Source organism: Caenorhabditis elegans, chromosome V, assembly GCF_000002985.6.
Source record: "Caenorhabditis elegans chromosome V".
Taxonomy (NCBI): domain Eukaryota; kingdom Metazoa; phylum Nematoda; class Chromadorea; order Rhabditida; family Rhabditidae; genus Caenorhabditis; species Caenorhabditis elegans.
The window spans coordinates 1,624,611-1,636,087 of NC_003283.11; the positions used below are offsets into that span (position 1 = coordinate 1,624,611).

An 11,477-nucleotide genomic window follows, 5' to 3' on the forward strand; every position below is an offset into this window, starting at 1 on the left:
CATGCGCTTATGTATATTCAATAGGAAGAAATCGGAAATCGAAAAAAAATCAATTATTATGTGAAACTCAGACTTTGAAAAAAATGATAACGAATTTTTATTTGCTCACAGTGTTTGAATTGACACAAAAAGTTGAACTTTCGAGTTTAACAAAATGTTCAACTGATTGTCTAATTTCAAAATCCATAGATTCAGTGAGTAAATATATTTATTTCAGTTTTTTTTTAAATTGCTTCTTGCTTTTAAAATACTGTTTTTGTTTTAAATTCTTTGCAATTGTTCTAAAAAACTGAAAAACGTTGAAAAATTCTGGAAGTTAGTGTAATAGAAATAATATCCCACTAAATTATTTTTTCTTCAATTGCGTACAGTACAGACTTAAACGGAAACATCTCAAATGAAAAAAACGAATGAATTTATTTCAGAAAAGCGAATTAAACTCTATGTATTCTACTCTTGGCCTCAAGTTTTGAGCTGGGGTACGGCCAGGTGCTTGGAAACAGGCACCAGCTCCATACATCGAATTGCATTTTGACAGCTCTAATTATACCGTTTTAAATTTAAAACATGCTAAACTAAAATTCAAAGTATTTATTAACAATTCCAACAATTATTTATTTTGAGTGAGTTTTCTCAAGATTATCGTTTAACGGACACGTTCTGTCTCGAAAATCGAACACATATCCAAGCGTTTTACACGAATGCATAATTGCCAAGGATTTTTGAACGCTTTGGAGTAGATATACGACTTCAGCAACTCGCAGCGAATAGTCTCCAGCAGTATAAAACGTTTTCTCATACGTCGATAACTCTGCATTTACTCTAGCACGGAGTTGATTGCACACTTTAATGCATTCTTCACTTTGACCTTGTAGTCCTAAAATATAGTAAATCATGTTTTGTTAGAATTTAAAAAATAATAGCCTACCAAAGTCCCAGAATATAAATGCACTCAAAACCAGAAATTCAATTAGACTGGGCTTAACTTTTTTCATCTGCTCCCAGAGAGTTTGATGGTGAAGCCTCCAGTATGGTTCCAAAATACTCGCGACACTTGATCCAATTGATTCATCTTTTTCATCAGGATTTTGATAAAAAGCATCGATGTTCTGGGCGTCTACATAATCTCCATTAGGGAAAACAATATAATCACTTTCTGAATATACTTATATTTTCCAGAGTTTCAGAATTTCCACCTTACCAACCGATCGGTATGATCCATCAAGTAATACAAATGGAACAGTAAAGTATTCTCCGAGTGTGACTTTCTGGGCTTCACTGATTGGGGTTAACGATTGAAAAATGGAAGTGAAATGTTGAGATACTAATTGTAAATCAAAAGAGCACATTTTGTGCATTTCCTGGTATTTGATCATTTTCGGGATGTGACCCTGAATTTGTTTTTTTGTTTTGAAATACATTTAACGCAATAATAAGCGCAAACCTCAGTATGAAACGCTTCTTTTCGTGCCATTTGCAATCTTTCATAAGCCAATTTAATTTGGTCCAATAGGCTTTCAAATTCAGGTTCTGATTTTACAGCTAATCTAGATAACACTGCTGACGTCCTCATTCCAACCTGCACACACTTCTCGTAACGGCATTTTGCACATAACCTTCTCAGAACTTGGTTTTCCAATTTGCAACTTCCACTACATCGGCTCGATGAGAGTGGCTTGCCAGCAGCCACCTTTCGACGAAAAAACGCTGCACATGCTCTGAAAGGTTGTGGTGATGTGTTGGGTTGATAACATGATTTAATATGTTTTGTTCAACTAAAATAATTTTATATTTAAAAAATTAATTTTTCAATTGAGCTGGGTATACTGAACCGAGAATTCAAAAAAAATAAAAATAATTGAGACCCATCGTGGGGAGACCCATCATGAAAAAGTAACTTTGGCGGGAATTCAAATTTTTTGAGAAAAATTTTTGACGGGGGTTCAAATTTTCTGAAAAAAAATTTGGCGGGAATTCAATTATTTTTTGAGAAAACTTTTGGCGGGAATTCAAATTTCGGTGGAAATTGTCAAAAAAGTACTACTCGTTGCTTCATAGTTTCTTCAATGGGTAAAATGGACCCATCGCTACGTTAAGATCCACTATTTTCCGTTAAAACTCGTACCTACATGAAAGCGCTCCAAAATGAACAGCATCCGCACATTCTCCACAGACCCTACAAATCTGATGAGGGGTAGGTATTTCCATCTGGAAAACAGGATAAATAATTGAATGATTGAAAGCAAATTTTCAGAATAGGTATCGTGGAAGAATAATTTATTTTACAGATCATACGTGTCAAAAGTGACTGAAGTTAAATTTATGGAAAAAAAATTGATTTTTTAAATGTTCTTAAAGGTGGTGTAGACGAGTTTTTTATTGCTTTATTAGACTCAAAGTTGTCTGAAAATATCAGGCTCAAAACTAGAAATAGTACTCGATTTAGGTACATTTAAGGCCTATTGAGGTGATCCATCAATCTTAAGTGTACCTAAATCGAGTTGAAAATGCGTTTTTTTTTCAGACAAATTCGAGTCTAGCAAAGCAATCTAAAATTCGACTACACCTCTCTGGATCAAAGATATTTTTAACTAAAAAATCTAATAAACTTTAGGGGTTAAGGAAAAAAAGATATAGAATACCAAAAGATGAACCCAAAACATTCGAAAAAATCTGCAATAAGAATGCGAACTTGAAACTGGGCGGTAGCCAAAATGTCGCTGACATGAGCAAATAATCAAGTGTTGTGTTGCGCAGAAAATTCCGTGTCTATTAGAAATCACACGTTGTAGTTTGTGCTGCTTGTTTTTCGCTAGTATGCCGAGACGCAGGCATAGAAATTTGTGTCCAAAGTGACCGAATAGATGACAAAAGGAGGGAGGGGGGTGAAGAGAGAGAGACGGAGATGAGAGATATAGAAATACAGGTTCTTCTCTGTTGTGTATCCAGAGATTTAGTATCAAAGTTTTGGTTGAACTAAGAACAAAAATTGTTAAAGTTGAATTGACGACTATACCGGCTAGAAACTAGAAAATTAAATTTTCTTGAATTTTTAATGTGAGTTTAAGTAATTCTGACACTAGTCATGATAGGGTATTTTACTTTTGCTATCGTGTCATTAAGGCAATATAAAATTTTTTAAAAAATAAGTGAATGGGATTTAGCAATAATTAGTCTATATTGCATATTAAAGTTCCTTGATTTTCAGGGATTTTTTTTTAATTTTCGAAATTATATGAACAACTATAGTTATTTTTTGTGTAACCTCACTCTAGACTCAAAATGCGCCCAAATTAAAGTTTTTTCCATTTTTCCGAACCGTCAGAAATAATATTAAATTAGTTTTTTTTCGGAAAGTATTCAAAAATAAAATGTTAATTTCTGAGAGTTTGCCAATTGTTTCCGGGAATCATTTATTTTTTGAACCGCCCAAAGTTCAATTATACGTCAATTTGGACTATACACCTCTTTTGTAGTGTCGGTATAAAACAATTACAATAGAAAATTTATAAAAGCTATTAAATTCGAAAAAGTGGACAATTTTTTGCACATAAATCATAAATTATGGATACTGTTTTATACTCGTACATTGAAACCATTTGTTTATCAATTATTTGAAGTATTAGAATAAGGTCTCCGGTCCTTGAAAACTGTTTCTCTGTTGACGATTGCTTTCTTTCGTAATTCGATAACTCCTTGAATATTCTGGATCGCAACTTCAAACAAATTTCCGAACTTTCTTCTGATTGGTTTTCCAGACCTGAATGTTTATTTTGAGTTACATGAAAACGAAAAATGCTCACCGAAATCCCAATAAAGAAGGGCACACAACAATAAATGCTCATTACGATCAACTCGAAGTTCTTGAAACCTTCCCACGAGCTGACTTTCAGCCATTTCCCAATATGATTTCAGATAGCTGAAAAATTTGATTAAACCCCGATCCAACTTCGCGATGGAACAGTCTAAATTTCAAAATAATCAGTAATGAAATATGCTGGTCTCTTCCAAAACACCGTTCAAAAATTTCAAAATATTAAGTTTTTAACGTTTATCAATTTAAAAAAAAACCTACAGTTTAGCTTCAGCAGCTTTTGACTCGTCGGAAACTATTTTGGTGCTTTGAAAGTGCTCGTCTAAATTTTTAACATCCACATAGTTCCCGTTAGCAAGAATGATCACATTGGAATCTAAAAAATTTTCAAATTATACGTACATTTATCAAAATCTTTTTCTCACCTATTGATCTGAATGACATATCCATCAGCATAAACTCCACCAGAAAATTTTTGACAAGAAGCCTCTGCTGATCATCTTCCATTGGCGCCATTTTATAAAATGTTCTCACCAATGTCTCCACTACTAAACTAAGATCCACTGAACACACATCATCCATTTCCTCGAAATATGTCAGTTTAGCTTCCTGGTTTCGAAATGTTTCTTTCCTCAAGTCGAGTAGATTTTGGTACGCTTCGTTCAACTCTTCCAGAATAGTTTTCTCGGAGCTCGAAGTTTTCTGTTTCTTAGATTTCACTAATGACTCCTTCATCCCAATTTGAAGACATTTTTGGTACCGGCAACTTGAGCAAAGCTTTCTGATTATTTTATTTCTTAAATCGCAATTTCCAGAACATATTGCCGTTGGCGTTTTGCTTCGAGAAACTAGTCGCCGGAAAAATGCAGCACACGCTCTGAAAAATTTCTTTATTTTCCTCAAAAATCAAAAGCTTGTAAACTCACTCACAACAAATTGCACCAAAGTGGAAAACATCTGCGGAATGCTCACAAACACCACAAAATACGCTTTTAGCCATCATACTTTCTAAAAGTAAATCAATTATTTCTGTCTAGTGAGTGTAGTTAAAAATTGGCAAACATAGATGCCTAGAGAGCGAGAAGAAACGAATAACGCCCGCGCAGAGTGAGAAACATTTTGTAGTTAATATGACTTACCGAATGACGACACAATGATGAAAAATATAGTGAGAATTTTGAAGAAAACATCGTCCTTTAATCATTTTTTTAATGAATCGTATAAAGGTGAAGTCTTTTTGAGGTAATTTTGTTCGATTACCGTATTTCCTCTATTAGTCAGGCATGCAAAACTAATTTTCGGACACCTAATTTGATGCAAAACTAATGGAGGTGCAAAACTAATAGAGGGTGCAAAACTAATTTTCGAACAGGTTTTTTCTCATGTTTCCCAATAAGTTATGGCAAATATCATCAATTTCAATTACAACTTATGAACCAAAATGGACGGATTTTACGACTGATACGCAAAAATTGTCCGAATTGTACTCACATTTTGCCAATTTTGACTTTTTATACCAAGTCTGTAAGAGTTTTCCTAATTTTTAGAACGATTTTATAATGCAAATTTTGAATTCCTAAAATTAGGGAACAAATGAAGGGGTGCAAAACTATTAGAGGTGCAAAACTATTAGAGGTGCAAAACTAATAGAGGGTGCAAAACTAATTTTAGATGCAAAACTAATGGAGGTGCAAAACTAATAGAGATGCCTAACTAATAGAGGAAATACGGTAAATCTTTTTGCGGAACATCATTTATTTAATTTGTTAGTTTGAATATTCCTGCTGGTCATGCAAGGAAAAACCATATTAAATAAAAAAATTATCCCATAACTGTCATCATCGTCAATACCCGGCTTGTATGAAATCTTGTCGAAAAATAAGTCTAGCAAAGTTTGCAAGTCGTGGCACAATATGACTTGCGAGTAGCAGCAGTGTAGAAGGTGTTGGTACAGAATCCATTGGCGGCCCATGATGCACAGGCAGAGCTGGAGTCAGCGGTGTATGAAGTGCAGCTGCTGGAAGACGAAGAAGCAGTTGTGGTGGAAGATGCGCATCTGGAGCACGTCTTCTGGCAGTAGGTGTTCACGAAGTCTTGGAGTCCGACGGTGGTACAGATGGAGATGTCGTTGGCGCAGGCCACAACAGAGTCGACACATCCTCCGTCGTTACAGAATCCACAAGCGGCTGGACAGTCTTCGGCAATGATGGTACGCCAGACGGATGAAGCACACTGAGCAGCTGTGATGGAGGAGCACGTGAGACGTGGGTCTAAAAGATTTACTCGTTGAAGAAGTTTTGAAAAACGAGACTTACAAGCAACATTAGAGCAGGAATATGCACTGGTGGCACAGCAAAAGCCGCAAGTCTTTGGGCACGTGGAAATTGCAGCAGTAACCATATCACTTACAGTCGCCGCTGGAGTGGCCGTGGCCGTGGTGTAGCAAGCATACGCTCTCTCCGCATCATTTCCAGCAGCTGGGTAGAGGGTGTCTGGGGCAGCATACAAAACTTGACACGAAGCATCAGAGATGACGTTCGAGCACGCGACAGCTGCCGGAGTGTAGACAAACTGAAAGTTAAATTAATTTTAATGGCTAGGTATTTAATAGTGGCGGAGATGTGTTGAGAGGGTGAACATGAATCTAGGAAAAGTCTCACCACAATGGGTCTCGCCACGAAGCGATTTTTTTACGAAAACGAACAGTTTTTTTTTAACTCACCGAGGTTCCATTATAGGTGGTACAGTTGTAGTTGCCAGAAATGGCAGCTTCGGTTCCAGAAGCCAAAGCGAGAACGGAAACAACGACAAAGGTGAGGCTCATAGCTGCTGGTTTTGTTGCGGTAGCTTCGCTTGACCAAAACGAGGCGCCGGAAAGTGAGGATACTGTGGATGCGTGCTCATTTTATAGGACTCGTAATTTGATGCTGATCTTAACATGATGGTTGATGTATATTCGAAGTGTCTGAAACAGATACATAGCAGCAATTTTTGAAATTATGATCGTTTGTACAGGTGCACACTGGTTGTGGTGGGAGTACATATTTCCGCTCGAAAATTGTGCCGGATCTTTTTGATTTTTTTCCTGAAGTTTGAGAAGATCTTCCTGGACTTTCACAATTTTTTAGAACCAAACTCTTAGAATATTTAAAAAATAAATTAGACACATAGTCCTGCATAATTATCTTACTGAGGTCAATAGATGTGTACCCAGCTGCCTTAAGCTTCCTGTGTGGGATTCAACTGCAGCCGGTCATCAATCCAATGATCTGCAACAATCAAAAGTCATAGTTGTGCTATTTTTGTTAGAATTAGTCATCAGTGTTGATTTTCGTCCAAAAAGTGCTAGATTAAAAAAAAAAATTTTAAAATCCGGTATCCCAGACTTCGGAGTTTTCAGTTTTCTTCCCAAAAAAATGATCACTGTATAAAATTTTTTCCAACAATTATTCAGCATTTCTGATGATTCTTTGGCCAAAATTGCTCTTTTCGGAAGTTCACCTAGACTCGAATGTTATGATAATTACAGCTTGTGTATTTTTTCACAAAATTCTTTACGAAAGCTTTTCTTTTTTCTTTTTCTCTCTATAAAATGCTTCTCATATTTCTAATTTTTATATCGATTGCTCAATGTGCACAAGAATTGAGTGATATTGAGAAAATTGAGCAAGCTTATGATTGTGGTAGGTTTTTTATTAGTTGCGTTCTTCATGTATATGTTGGCCCAAAAAATTTCAAAAAAAATTGACGCTTCATTTTCCTATGGTATACTGTTTTTAAAACAACCGAATATCATAATAAAACCCTCCAAAAATGTTTAGGATTTTCATAATTTCCGGGCAAAATTTGGCGAATTGTCAAAATTTCAAAAAGTATGAGTTTTTGAGGAAATCCAAAGCACTGTCGCATGTTCCGACCCCCACATTGTTTTATGGGGTTATCCAACTGTATTTTTCCCCCTTTTCCTCCTATTTTTCCCCCCTTTTGTCACGATCCAACTGGGAGGAAAAATGCATTTTTCACCCCTCGTTCTCCCATTTTTCCCCCCATTTTTCCACACTATTTTTCTTCCTTTTGCGTGGATAGCTCAGTGGATAGTGATGTCTGCTTGCGATCTAGAGGTCGCGAGTTCGAGTCCGGCCTCCCCCAATATTTTTTCTAAGCTTTAACTGGTAATCCCTGAGAAGTGAGAAGTGGAGCCAGCCAATTTGCACTTGAAATTTAGCAGGGGATGGCTCCACTTTCCAGTTAAAGCTTAGAAAAAATATTGGGGAGGCCGGACTCGAACTCGCGACCTCTAGATCGCAAGCAGACATCACTATCCACTGAGCTATCCATGCAAAGGGGGAAAATAGGATGGAAAAATGGGGGGGGGGGGGGGGGGGAAATGGGAGAACGAGGGGTGAAAAATGCATTTTTCCTCCCAGTTGGATCGCGACAAAAGGGGGAAAAATAGGAGGAAAAGGGGGAAAAATACAGTTGGATAACCCCATTAATACGAATAATTTAAACGAAATTAAAGTTTAAAAATGTAGGATTTTTTTTTGGTCGACTTCCAAAATTATGAGTGGCAAAAACGGAATAATTGTCACTTTTTAACAGAATGTAAATAAGATTCAAAAAATTTTTTGGAAAGTTTTATTATGACATTCGTTCATTTTGGCACCATAGGATTAGTTCTAAACACTATCCCAACTGGCGCTACTCCACCTTTAAAAAAATTTAATAATCACTAGATCCCAAATGCTGGTTCCGTGAAGCCGAAGTCAACTCATCTACAATAACACAGTGGCCTGTGAACTGTACCGAAGTATGTGGAATTATGAATTTCAATGCCGGATCTGACCTCCCCGTGTTCGAACTACAGACTTATTTTAAAAATTTGAGAGTTTTGAAAGGAGTTCTTCAATTTTCATATACAAAATACGCGAGTATCGAGTTTCTTTTGAGCTTAGAGGAAATTCATTGCGATGCAGGTGAGCGAGAGAAAGTTTTAAAATTTTTTAATTTAATTTTCAGTAACGCTCGGTGTGTCATTCTCATTCAATTCAAATCTTGAAGTGCTAAACTTTAATAACCTGACAAATATAACATGCGATTTTTATGCTTATAACAACACAATCTTAGATGGAACGGAGTTTTGTGATCGATATGCAGACCTTGCTCTAATGTTTGTATACAACAATTTTAAAAATTGCAAAGGTTTGTTTAAAAATTTAAAGGTGGAATAGAATCAATTTTTTTCTTTAAATAACAGAAAATAGACCCTAATAACTTGCAAAATTTTTTAATATTATTTTTCCAATTTTTTAAAAATCAAAGAAACGGCCAAATTGAATTTGGTATTCCCGCGCAAATGAGTCACGTCATTTTTGATATCTTCGCATTTTCTGGCTAAATGCATTTTTTCATGTTTTCTATATTTGATATAAACTCATATTGTCAAATTTTTAAACAATTTTCCGGAAAATTTTTTTTTTAAACAAAATTATAACTAACTAACAAATTGCCAATTTTTAGGCCAATTTTGAAATTTCCTCTAACTTCTTCTTGGCTATCAAGTTATATTTATGGAAAAGTGTCTGAAAAACTGTGTTTTTGAATTGAGTTGAGCCAGAAAACGCGAAAATATCAGAAAAATGACGTCATTTTTATGCGCGGGAATTCAAATTCAATTCGGTCGTTTCTTCGATTTTTGAAAAATTGAAAAAAAAATTATAGAAAAATTTAGAAAGATGTTTAAAATTTTTTTCTGTTATAAACATTTAAAATGAAAATTTTATTTGATATATGGTAGTTCCAGGATGCGTTTCTGATCAACTACACTCAACTGAACTTGACAAATTCCGAGGGTGTACGGCAATAGTGAATACAATGTTTTTCATGTTTTTCAACGTTTATACCACCCAACCACCTATTGATTTATCCCCTCTTAGTGATATTCAAAACATCAGTGGTTGTCTCAATTTCTACTCGACCGATTTGCATGACTTTTCTTTTTTCGAAAAGTTGGAAAATATCAAGTCAAATAAATATGCAAATGTGGACATTAATATTTTCGAAAGTTATAATCTTACAAGATTCCGCATGCCAGCTTTAAAAGTTGAGTTTTGATCTTAGAAAGTTGGCAATAAAATTTTTCAGACTATCGAAACAACCAGAGACAACTTTATAATAAACGTGGAAAAAGTTCACGACGACTTTTGTTTCACGCCCTCCGAAATGCTCTTTTTCTTGAAAAATGAAGTGATATTCAGTAAAATTGAAGCGAAAATTTGTCAAAACGTGACGGAAGAGGACGGCGAAGACGATTGTATTTTCGATGGAATGAGCAAACTTGATAACAATTGCAGCGATGTATTAGGGAAAATAACGATAGGCTCTGGAGATGAAGCATATGTTGAAAAACTGAGAAATGTGAAAAATATCTATGGAGGAATAAGGATTGAGAACACGAACTTGACAAACTTGGAGTTTTTGGGGAGTTTGGAATATGTTGCAAGCTTGAATGGTAGGTAGAACATTGAATATATATTTTTTTAAAGGTGGAGTAGCGCCAGTGGGGATTTTGACTAAATGCATTTATAATGATCCAAAACAACCGAATATCATAATAAAACACTCCAAAAAAATTTAGATTTTTCATAATTTCCGATCAAAGTTTTGGCAAATTGCCAAAAATTTTTTAAATACGAGCTTTTGCGGAAATTTAAAGATATGCCGCATTTTTCGACCCCTACAATGTTTTAATACAATCAATTTAAACAAAATTAAAACATAAAAAAATTAGAAAATTTTTTTTTGGTCGACATCCAAAATTATGAGCGACAAAACTGAGTAATTACCACTTTTTGACAATAAATAAAAAAAATTTAAAAATTTTTTGAAAAGTTTTATCATTATATTTGGTCATTTTGGGACTAAAGGAGTGGTTTTTAACAATTTTCCCACTGGCGCTACTCCACCTTTAATAAATTTAACCGCTCATTTTTTAAGTTTGGTTCTTAGTTATTACCCAGTTTTTTAAGTATGAGATTCATGTTTCCAATCCTCCCACGCAGTCACAGCTAATTCAGATTCTGCCGTTCCTTTTCAAATAAGCTCAAACAAGCTTCTACAGAATGCCAGCTTACCCAATTTGAAGGTATTTGCACAATGAAAAACTTCCATTTTTCTCAATTTTAATTTCAGCGAGTATTTTCCACAAGCAGATATCAAATCGGATTTCAAGAGAATGGAAATGATTTTCTCAACTCGACTGCTTGTCTTTTCCTTATGAATCAATTATTTTTGACAAACGTTGTTTTTGATGGAAATGAGTGTGGTAAAGAAGTACTTTGGTACTTTTTAACTAAACAATTCAATTTCAGAAGCCATTGACAGAACCAATCAGAACAATGGTGCCAATTGGATTTTCAGATTGAATTTTTTTATTTTATTGTTATGGGTTTCACTCTAACGTTATTTTCAAAATAATTTGATGTTTTTTTAGTTCAAATAATTCAATTTTGATTTTTTTTATTTTGAAAGTTTTCGTTATTTTTTATTCTGAACACAGCTTTCTTGTTCGGAGAACGTCTAAATTTAGAAATTGAACTAGTTCATTTCCTTGTTTTCCTTTTTTTCGCTTGATTGTTAGCTAAATTTCCCATGTTATTCATTA

At 34.9% G+C, this 11,477-nt stretch overlaps 4 protein-coding genes and 1 non-coding gene across 7 annotated transcripts; 2 read left to right on the forward strand and 3 right to left on the reverse strand.

Moving 5' to 3' along the window:
- Window positions 1–578: 578 nt before the first annotated feature.
- On the reverse strand, window positions 579–2,210 carry nhr-237 (NR LBD domain-containing protein; the record flags this gene model as incomplete). Of its 2 annotated transcripts, none has more annotated exons than NM_001313329.4 (5): window positions 579–877; window positions 929–1,156; window positions 1,202–1,391; window positions 1,445–1,718; window positions 2,130–2,210. In NM_001313329.4, 5 exons carry the CDS (start codon window positions 2,162–2,164, stop codon window positions 615–617), a joined length of 990 nt encoding a protein of 329 aa, NP_001300258.1. In that variant the 3' UTR covers window positions 579–614. The 2 variants fall into 2 exon arrangements, with proteins under 2 accessions (NP_001300258.1, NP_503460.1); NM_071059.3 differs by having other exon boundaries at window positions 2,126–2,208.
- Window positions 2,211–3,494: 1,284 nt separating this feature from the next.
- Window positions 3,495–4,822, reverse strand: nhr-238 (Nuclear receptor). 2 transcript variants are annotated; one of them, NM_071060.5, is made up of 5 exons: window positions 4,741–4,822; window positions 4,240–4,691; window positions 4,076–4,190; window positions 3,804–3,919; window positions 3,495–3,760 (listed from the first exon to the last, which is right to left on the reverse strand). In NM_071060.5, exons 1-5 carry the CDS (start codon window positions 4,815–4,817, stop codon window positions 3,519–3,521), a joined length of 1,002 nt encoding a protein of 333 aa, NP_503461.1. In that variant the 5' UTR covers window positions 4,818–4,822; the 3' UTR covers window positions 3,495–3,518. The 2 variants fall into 2 exon arrangements, 1 of the variants encoding a protein (NP_503461.1); NR_132512.1 differs by having other exon boundaries at window positions 3,496–3,760; window positions 4,745–4,822.
- Window positions 4,823–5,698: 876 nt separating this feature from the next.
- Y46H3D.8 (ShKT domain-containing protein) lies at window positions 5,699–6,638 on the reverse strand (the record flags this gene model as incomplete). Its single annotated transcript, NM_071061.1, has 3 exons — window positions 5,699–6,084; window positions 6,130–6,385; window positions 6,537–6,638. The coding sequence occupies 3 exons, from the start codon at window positions 6,636–6,638 to the stop codon at window positions 5,699–5,701; spliced, it is 744 nt and encodes a 247-aa protein (NP_503462.1).
- Window positions 5,829–5,974, forward strand: Y46H3D.9. The gene has a single exon (NR_068612.1). It is a non-coding gene; the product is annotated as an Unclassified non-coding RNA Y46H3D.9 (non-coding RNA).
- A 768-nt stretch (window positions 6,639–7,406) lies between the features above and the next one.
- Window positions 7,407–11,273, forward strand: irld-17 (Receptor L-domain domain-containing protein; the record flags this gene model as incomplete). Its single annotated transcript, NM_071062.2, has 8 exons — window positions 7,407–7,497; window positions 8,551–8,790; window positions 8,834–9,016; window positions 9,618–9,916; window positions 9,959–10,325; window positions 10,891–10,958; window positions 11,006–11,138; window positions 11,185–11,273. 8 exons carry the CDS (start codon window positions 7,407–7,409, stop codon window positions 11,271–11,273), a joined length of 1,470 nt encoding a protein of 489 aa, NP_503463.2.
- Window positions 11,274–11,477: the final 204 nt, after the last annotated feature.

Bases quoted from the DNA above. Each gene is read 5' to 3' on its own strand.
- nhr-238 (NM_071060.5), bottom strand. From the start codon at position 4,817: ATGATGGCTAAAAGCGTATTTTGTGGTGTTTGTGAGCATTCCGCAGAT. The intron at 4,692-4,740 runs GTGAGTTTACAA...GAAATTTTTCAG, and splicing joins TTTGGTGCAATTTGTTGTGA to AGCGTGTGCTGCATTTTTCC. The intron at 4,191-4,239 runs GTGAGAAAAAGA...AAAATTTTTTAG, and splicing joins TATGTCATTCAGATCAATAG to ATTCCAATGTGATCATTCTT.